Below are 9,731 nucleotides of genomic sequence, written 5' to 3'. Positions count from 1 at the left end.
TGATCTAACTTAACAAAACATTGATTTCACCATGTATTACGTCACCTTCAACAATCACCTAGAACTTCACAGAGAACCACCTACAACTCTGCCACCCAAAGCCTTGTTGACCCATTTGTCATAGAGGTTAGAATCTCTGCAATTGGAATTAGATATGATTACCGTTAATTTGAAACATAATGAACATATGGCGACAACCTCTTATGCGATGGATAAACTTTGGAAAATCAAGGATAAAAAAGGTAGGCAAGATGATGAAGTGGAAGCCCTTCGACAATAGCTAAAGGAGTTGAAGGTGTAAGTCAACAAATTGACAAATAATGTGTATGACACAATCAACTGAAGCATTCTTATTGCTGTCAAATGTCTGGATCTAAATGATCCTACTCAAGATATGAACATGTCCATTGTCATCAAATATTTGTAACTAATTAGTAAATTATGATATGTAAAATTTGCCTTTTGGAGGCGTTAGTTTTGTAAGGTTTATAACTACAACACCCTAACTTTTGTCTTAAAATATATACTTTTTGTGGAAGATCTTGAAACTCTGACAGTTAAGAGGGCTCAAGAAGAAATATGGAAGACACATCTCTATGATTATTGATGTATTTGTTGCAATCTAGGCATAGACTTGCAAATTAATACAAAATTCTCATTTCTATTAAAATAATAATAATAATATAAAATTTTAAGAGAATTAATAATATAAAAAATAAAAATAATGTAAATACGGAAACTTTATTTAAAAATAAATATATAATATATGGAGTTTAATAATATGTTAGAATTATATTCATCATTATATTAATGTATGGAGTTTATCTTTTGTCTCCATTTGCAATTGCAATCCATTTAGTTGCCTAGGCAATGCATAGAGTTCATCATCCTAATGAGTTAATTTATTTTTGAGTGACCGAATTTCATCCATGAGAAAGATAAATGTGTTCATTTCCACTTCAGGTCTATGTTTGTGAGATGCAGGGCTTCTAATTGTTGAGAACATAATGGGGAATTCCCTTTCAATTATTTTTTTTTCTCCTTCAATTTGCGATTTAGTGAAAATTCAAATTTTCTTTTACTCTTAAGATAAATGATTCAATTTTTTTTTACAAAGTTTTATAAGTAAATACTATTTTTCTTATTTTAGTCATTTTTTTTTTTTTTTAAACTTTAACGGATATGTTTTTTTTTTTATTATTTATAGTGGAAAAAGAGTGGGGCTTTGCAAAAGCAGCCCTGATTACATCGTGCTTGCACTTCTAAATCGACTGTTCTATCTAAATAATTAGCAAGGAATTTCTACAGATCTGTCCTTATTTATGAACAGCAACCCTTTATCCAGTGCAGCCCCTTTGTTGGCCATCAAATCCGCTTCACTGTTTGAGCTTCTAAATATATGGTAGAATCTGTAGGAAGCAAAGGAGGAGAGTACTCTTTTCAGTCTTTCCAGCGATCTATTAAGACATGCATTTCTGAATAGTTCTCCAGCATTCAGCTTCTTTATAAGGATCTCCGAATCTCCAAAAACCTGAATGTCTCTGATCCCTTTTTCTCTGGCTATTTGACATGCTTTAAGAAGACTGAGCAGCTCTGCTTGATTGTTAGTCTTCAGGCCAAGACCCCAATAGAAAGAATCTCGGGAGAGCCCTTCAGGGGAATAGATGATCCCACCGGCGCCCGAGGGGCCGGGGTTTCCTTTGGAAGCCCCATCAAAGAAGATTGTGTGGGATTTTTGAGCTCTCCACCAGCGCTGGAATGTTTCATCTGTGTCTCTCTTTTTCCAGGTTGGGGGCTCTGCTTGAGGAGCAAGGAGATTTTTCCTGTTTTGAAATTCAAACTTTCCCAGCCATCTCTTCTCTACCTGCTGGAGCGATGTGTCCTCTTTATAGTTCTGCTGCTGCGCCGCTTCTAGGAGAAGAGATCTGGCCTTAGCTGCTACTTGCAAGGGCTTGAGATGGAGGTCTTTAAAAATCTTCTGGTTCCGGGCCAGCCAAATCTTCCAACAGACAAATTTGGGCAGGGCGTTCCAGATTTTGAACCAAGTCGATTTTTGAGGAATGCGTTGAGAGTAGCGATGTCTCCAATCTGCGAAGAGGTCTGGGACAGATATCTGAGCGGGAGAGCTTATTTTTAAATCTTGGAGCGTTAATTCCCATACTTCCTTTGCAAACTGGCAGTCGATGAAGAGATGTTGGGCTGTCTCGGCGTTGCTTCTGCAAAGTGCGCACTGGTGAGGGCCAGCGAAATTTCTTTTAGCAAGATTGTCTCCGGTTAAGATCTTGTTATGGATCAGAGTCCAGAAAAAAAAATTGACTTTCGGGAGAGCTAGAGGTTCCCAAACGTTTTTCCAGAACTCGGCGTTGTACTTACTATTTCCCGAAGTCTGAAATGCTTTGTATCCTTCTGTTGCTGAATATTCTCCTGATTGACCCCAGCCCCACCGATCTTGCAGTGAACGATGTATCGGTGTAGCATCTTCGATCAGATTCAGAAATGTGTTCATTTGAAGTCGCAGGTGGGCAGGGGGCACGGGGATTGCCCAACCGGCCCAATCATCTCTCTGATCCCATGAGGAGATGTCGAATAAGCTTAGTTTCCCTACAGAAATTAGCCATTCTCTTAGATCAGTGATTTCCTCATTTTCGCTTAGAGGATTTTGTCCCATAATGCGATCCTGCCAAAGACGAGTTTGTTTGCCATTTCCTGGGATTCTATAGACATGTCGTTTGAAGAATTTGCAGCTCTTATAACAGAGCTTCCACAACAGCGTGCTGTTGGCTGTGCATCCCAGTTTGAGATTTCTCAAGTCGATTTTATTTGTGTACTTTGACCGCAATATGGCACTTACAAGATGACCTGGTTCTTCAATCATTTTCCACAGAATTTTGCTGCCTAAGGCGAGGTTGACCAGAGAAGGATCGCGAATTTGCAGTCCTCCTTCAGCAATGGGCTTCTTGACAGTGTCCCAATTTACAAGATGTTGTTTCTTATCATTGCCCCTGCCTCCTTGCCAAAGAAAATCTCTGAGGAAAGAGGAGATTTGATCCATGACATTTCTGGGAGCGAGCAGAAAGGCTGCTTGGTAAATAATTAAGGATGAAAGATGAGATTTAATTAAAATGACCTTGCCTCCTTTTGTCAACCAGTATCCTCCCCATTTCGAGATCTTGGTTTTGAATTTGCATATTATGTCGCTCCATAGCGATCTCTTATTCACCCCAGAGATTATGGGGAGCCCAAGGTATTGGATTCTATCCCATTGGGAATGCCCTTTGAATCCGAGTGTATTGGCTATATTATTGAGCTCCTGTTGATCTGTATTCCAGCTGTAGACTTCGCTTTTTCTTTCGTTTACCAAAGCTCCTGAGACTTTGCAATAGTTCCTGATGACCGTGTCGAAGGCTTTTGCTATTCTGGTTGAGGCACCCCCCAACAGGATTGAGTCATCTGCAAATAAAGCGTGATTCAGGGGATTTACTCTATTGGAGGGTTTGAGGCCCGGAATGGATCCTGACAATCTTTTAGCTTCAAGTTTTCGGCTTAATGCTTCAGCCAATATGATGTAAAGATAAGGGGAGAGCGGGCATCCCTGCCTGATGCCTCTCTTGGCTTTAAAGAAATTGGCAGGCCTGCCATTTATGAGGGGAGCAATCCATGGGTTATTCATGCAGGCTTTTAATAAGTTTACAAACTGAGTTGAAAAACCAAAGGAGAGAAAAACTTTGCTGAGGAATGCTTTGTTGACTCTGTCAAACGCATTCGCCATATCTAACTTTATGAGCATACCTTTCTCTTTCCTCTGCTTGCTTGAGTGTATAGTCTCCTGCAATTGGATGACGTTGTTCAGAATGTGTCTACCTTCCACAAAGCCTCCTTGGGAGTTAGAGATAATTCTGGGAAGCAAGGGCTTTATTCTGCTGGCTAACAACTTTGCCAAAATCTTATAGGAGGCATTGCACAACGAAATTGGTCTGAATCTGGCAAAGGTTTCCGGATTAGAGTCTTTGGGAATCAGCGCTAAGTAGGTTGAGTTGGTGCTACCACCTACTTTAGCTTTTGTCATGAATCCCCTTATCATCTTTTGCAGATCGAATTTTATGATATCCCAGCATACTTTGTAGAAATGAATGGTGAATCCGTCCGGCCCGGGGGCCTTGTCGGAGTCCATAGACCAAATAACTTTGATTATTTCCTCCTCTGAAGCTGGTTTGCATAGATCTATGTTGTCATCCGGAGAGATTAAGGAGGGAATGTGATTGAGGAAATCTGCTTCGTCCACTTCTTCACCTTGAGCATCCAGGTTGTAGAGATTTTGGAAGTGTAATTCTGCTGCTTCTTTGACTTGTTGAAAGCCTTTGCAGATTTGGCCCGTCGAAGTCTTTATTTCAGCTATATGATTCCTTGACAGTCTAGCCCTGTACTGTCGGTGGAAGAAAGAGGTGTTGCGATCCCCAGCTTTTAGCCACAGGCTCCTGGACTTTAATCTCCAATATTCTTCCTCTTTTCTAAAAGATTGGTAGGCTTCTCTCTGCGCCTTTGTTTCCTTATCCAAGAGTTCTCCATTAATATTTTTGATTTCCATATCATTTTGCAGTGAATGCAAAGCCTGGACTGCTGCGACTCTATGAGAGATGGGGTTGGGAGCTGGTTTCTTGATCCACTCCTTCAAAGCTTTTTTGGTGAGCTTCAGTTTTTGCTCCCAAACGAAGCTTGGGGAGCCTGAAATGGTGGTGTCCTAAGCTGCTTTCACAGTCTCCAGAAAGCCTTCCCTTTCGATCCATTGAGGAGAAAAACGAAAAGGGATGGGGCCCAAATCCTCCTCGTCTTCTAAACAGAGCTGTATTGGCTTGTGGTCAGAGGACAACTTGGGCAGAATTTTTGTTGTTATGATTTTCTTGTTCATGAGAAGGGAGGTTTGCACGAGAAATCGGTCCAGTCGAGCAACGATATGTTCTGTTCCTGTTCTGTTGTTTGACCAAGTGAATAAGCCTTGGATAGGGTTGAAATCTTGCAGATCCCATTGCTGGGAAAGCTCCTCCACAACACCCACCATAGGGTCCTTGGTGTTGGTACCTCCTCTTTTTTCTTTGGCTTTCAAAACTATATTGAGATCCCTTGCGAGAATGATATTGGTGGGGGATTCCTGCTCAAGAAACTCTGCCAGAGAGTTCCAACAGTCTCTTTTTTCAGAGTAATTGACAGGTGCATAAAGATTGACTAGAGAGAAAGATAACTTACTTGAAATGTGGGTTATTTCTGTGTATATCCAATGCAGGGTCTCATGAGAGTTGATCAGCTGAAATTGATCTTCGTTCCAGAGAGTTGCCAGACCTCCCGAGGAGCCCCGAGCGCTGACAGCTATGCCTGAACTTTTCTTCCATTTTGATTTGCTGGTTTCTAGCAGAGCTTGTCCTGCTATCTTAGTCTCTTGGAGCATGAGGATGTCAGTAGGTTCCGTCTTTAAAAGATCCTTTACTGCTTCTATTTTTGCGGGGTTCCCCAATCCTCTGCAATTCCAAGAGACTAGTTTCATTATTTACCTATGATAGGGGTGGAGCCGCCCTTGGATGACCTGGGCCTGCTACTTCTTCCGATTGTCATTTCTATCGTGGATTGGCTCCCTTGGGTTTTGAGCCTTTCTGCTTCTTCTTCTCTTTTTTCCTTGCGGGATTTCCTTCCAGGTCTTTTTAATGGTCTCTCGTAGAGTTCTTCCTCTGAGGACTCAGAGCTTTCCACTAGCTTTTTCTTTATGATTTCTGCATAGGTTGGGTTAGAGGGGCTGCCTTGATCGCCCCCTCCCTTTTTGCTTGCATGTGGGGTTTCCTCATGGTTCTCTTTGTCCTGGTCTTTGTTCGGTGGATCAGGTTGTGTCTCCTCGGTTCCTTTTGCTTTTTCTCCCTCTTCCTGAGTTGGAATGTTGATGTTTCTGTCCCCTGATGCTGCACTTTTACCTGCGTCCTTCTTTGCTTGGACTGTTCTCTGGACTAAGGTCCATTGATCTCCATTCTGTTTTTCGGTCTGCTCCTCCGCTTTCTTCTTGCAATGCTTGGCAAAGTGACCGTAACCGTGGCAATGTCTGCACTTAAAGGGGAGCTGTTCATAGTCGAGCTCTTGGATGTGCGTCCACCCTGCCACCGAGATCTTGATCGCTTCAGGCAATCCTTCTTCAAGGTCCACTTCGACGCAGATATGCGCACAAGAATATTGGTCTTTTCTAACAGCCTGATCAATATATTTACCTAGTGCGTTCCCGATGGTCTGAAACGATTTTTGATTCCAGCAATGCAGGGGCAGGTGAGGGAGCCTTACCCACACCGGCACAGTAGATGGGACGTCTTGCGAGGGGTCAAAGTCTGGGTTCCATTGATTTAGATACAGTCCCTGTGGCCCCATGAAGTAGGGACCGTTTCTAAATATTAAACTTCTGTCTTCCTTGTTTTCAAATACAAATACGAAGTACCCTTTGCCAACAAAATAACTCTTCACTCCGTCTTTTATCAGAGGTTTCCAGTTTCTTTGGGTCCATTCCTCCACGGATTTGGGGGAGGGCCATAGGCCTGTAAACTGGCCTATGAGGCCTCTTTCTGCCAAGTTCAGAGCAGCTTTGCAAGTGTCCTCCTCTGGCAGGGCAACAGAGGGTATCATCTCCATTCTTTTAATAAATTTCTGCTGAGATGCAGAAGGGGGGCGATTTGTCCCATTTGCAATCAAATTTCTGAAAGCTGCGACTTCAGGAGGCGGATCCGCTGGGGGGGCAGAGGTCTCAGGAGTCTCCATCTGGCTGCAGAGTGGAGGGCGAGGCTGTGCGCAGGGGCGCAGCAGCCTGGGCGGCGCTGTAGATCGCAGAACCCTAGCGTGAGAGTAGAGGAGCCGGCCGCGCGCGCTGGGGAAAAAAAATATATTTTAGTCATATTTTGACTAAGAATATGCATTTGTATTTAATAATATTAAGTTTCACTATTCATTGTGTATTTTCTAACTTCTTGGGATTAAGTTGCACTTGTTTATATTATTAATAATATTAATATTCATACAAGTGCAACCATATTATTTATATAACTAGTAAACATTAATAGGCATCAAAGCACTTAGCTCATGATATATCTCACACCATTAAACTTATAAAAAACCATAAAAATTAAATAATAATAATAATAATAACAAGAGTTAATATATGAGTTAAACATATATAAATTAAAAAAAATATGTAATGATTAAGCTGAGAATTCAAGAACAAGTGGATGACATCAAATATCGTCATCTCGTTCTTTAGCTCTAGTAGACCACTCTAAGAAAACTAAACATAACATTTGCATCGAAAACTCCAAGGTCCTTGGCAAAATTAGTCACTACCATCATAAGAAATCCACATAAGCCTTTGAGATTCACAAGGAACGAGCAATCTAAATAGAGATGACGGTTGGAAAATCAACAATAACTGCATTCTTAGCCTTACTTCGAGATTTGCTTCCTAGCTTCTTTTGATTCTTATTCTCTCTCATTGGTCCTTTCATTTATCTTTACAACTCTTTGTTGATTTGATATGTTATCCATTTTTTAATTTATGTTGAGCGTTTATTTTTATGAATACTTCAATTTCTCTCTCTTATCCCTTCCTTTCTCTTTGATTTTTATTATTAATCTTTTTATTTATTTACCATTTCAATTTTATTTCTTTAATCTTGAAATTTCATATATATATATATATATATATATATATACATATATTCCTTCCTTATTATTATGATATTTTATTTTTATATAGTTATATACACATGACTATAATGTTTAATTATGAAGTAATAATAATATTTGGTTATTTTTTTATTTAGGTTTCAATCTAGTAATGTCTTGTAAATACCAACATGGTAGAAATGTTGTAATGTCTCATACATATTTTGTCTTGGTTAAAATTAAATAAACATAAAAATAACTCCAAACTAAAATAATAAAAAGAAAATTTCTACGTTATTATTAGTATTTTTATTTTTTTTGTTGGGTAGTTAAGTTAAACTTGATTACTAGTGGATTTTGAGCTCTAGGTTTATGAGAACCCATGGTATTGACCCAAGATATTCATGTGGCATATAACCTATTTAAAGGGGGAAAACCAATCTAGATCCATATTAACTCCACCCTATGTTAAAATAAAAATAACTCCAAACTAAAATAATAAAAAGAAAATTTCTAAGTTATTATTAGTATTTTTATTATTTTTTGTTGGGTAGTTTAGTTAAACTTGATTACTAGTGGATTTTGAGCTTTAGGTTTATGAGAACCCATGGTATTGACCCAATATATTCATGTGGAATATAGCCTATTGAAAGGGGGAAAACCAATCTAGATCCATATTAACTCCACCCTATGTTAAATAAAAATAACTCCAAACTAAAATAATAAAAAGAAAATTTCTACGTTATTATTATTATTTTTTTGTGCCTTTTACTCATGCTAAAAACTTTTTTATTGATTGTGTGTGTGTGTGTGTGTGTATATATATATATATGATGATGATGATGATGATGATGATGGTTAACGTCCGCTGAGACAAAACATTGGTCTATCGAACCTAAAGAAACAAATTATTTATTTTGATTTAAGATTTTATTCCTATGCTCAAAAAGTTTGGAGAGAAGCCTCCCAAGCTCACTATAATTTTGACATTGTAAAAGGCTAGGAAGGTTAGTATTGTAACAAAGATTGTGAAACTGAGATCTAATATGGTTATATGTGGGACACTCTAAGAGGAAGTGGTTTTCATCCTCGACGTTCCCATTCTTACATAGATGGCAGATCCTTTCCATCCATGGTGTTTTAGGAACTGCCCAACGACTTGTTTCATTATGGAGCTCATGAGAATTTGTTCTAATCTTTGCTATATTAATTTTCCTCTTTGAGCTAGTTAAAGTAGAGAGATACTTTTGATCTTCTAGGGCGGGGTTGATGACCTTCTTATAATAACTTAATTTTTTTTTAGCTGCTAAATATTTCTCACACCACATTTTTTTTTTTGAACTTAGAAGTAACAATATCTTTAATGTTATTAATGTTTTGCAATGCATCATTCTCATTGATCTCCCAATAGTTTAACTAGGCCCTTGTGTCTTTATGCCACCCTCGTTTGAGCCTTAGGTGGTTTTGGTTGGAATTTAATGCTAGCTTAGGAAGTCTATGATCGCCTATGTTATTGAGTTTGTGCTTGTACAACAGAAACCTATTCATAGCTAGGCTCTCAATAGGGGAAAGACCTGCTTCTATAAGGAGAATAGGATAGGGTGTATTACTTTTAATTTTCAGGTTATACGTTATAAAACGCTTTTGGATTTGCTTAATCTTTCTCCACAATTCTCTAGAGATGCTGCAACCCAAAACCTCACAACCATATAAGATAACAGGAGTGACTAAAGCTTCGAAGAGGAACTTCTTTTTATCCCACATTACTAGGTTTGCAGTTTTACAATTATTTTCAAGACCAAAATAAGCTTTCCACCTCCCATTAATCCTTTTCTCAATGCTATGGTTCTAGTTGAGCTTGTGATGAATGTCAATTCCTAGGTACTTGTAAGAATACACTTCCTCCAAGTTATTATTGTCATAAATAAAATTAGCGTAAGTGTCCTTCTTGGATTTATGTTTTGTCAGTGTTAACAGTCATACCCATGGTAGAGCAGAAATCCTTAAGAAGCCTGAGTTACTTATCAAGATCAGATGGGCACCTTGCGAAAAGA

The 9,731-nt window shown here is 39.0% G+C and overlaps 1 protein-coding gene across 1 annotated transcript; it reads right to left on the bottom strand.

The window, feature by feature from the left end:
* Positions 1 to 4,738: 4,738 nt before the first annotated feature.
* Positions 4,739 to 5,536, bottom strand: LOC149196946 (uncharacterized). Its single transcript, XM_089408503.1, has one exon. It carries the CDS (start codon positions 5,534 to 5,536, stop codon positions 4,739 to 4,741), a length of 798 nt encoding a protein of 265 aa, XP_089264629.1.
* Between the last annotated feature and the right edge of the window lie 4,195 nt (positions 5,537 to 9,731).

This window comes from Pinus tabuliformis, chromosome 2_2, assembly GCF_031772625.1.
Source record: "Pinus tabuliformis cultivar Carrire ecotype Pingquan chromosome 2_2, CPIR1, whole genome shotgun sequence".
NCBI classification, from domain to species: domain Eukaryota; kingdom Viridiplantae; phylum Streptophyta; class Pinopsida; order Pinales; family Pinaceae; genus Pinus; species Pinus tabuliformis.
The sequence above is the reverse complement of the archived record's forward strand: the minus strand, read 5'-3'. Positions and strand labels throughout refer to the sequence as shown.

Bases quoted from the DNA above. Each gene is read 5' to 3' on its own strand.
- LOC149196946 (XM_089408503.1), bottom strand. From the start codon at position 5,536: ATGAAACTAGTCTCTTGGAATTGCAGAGGATTGGGGAACCCCGCAAAA.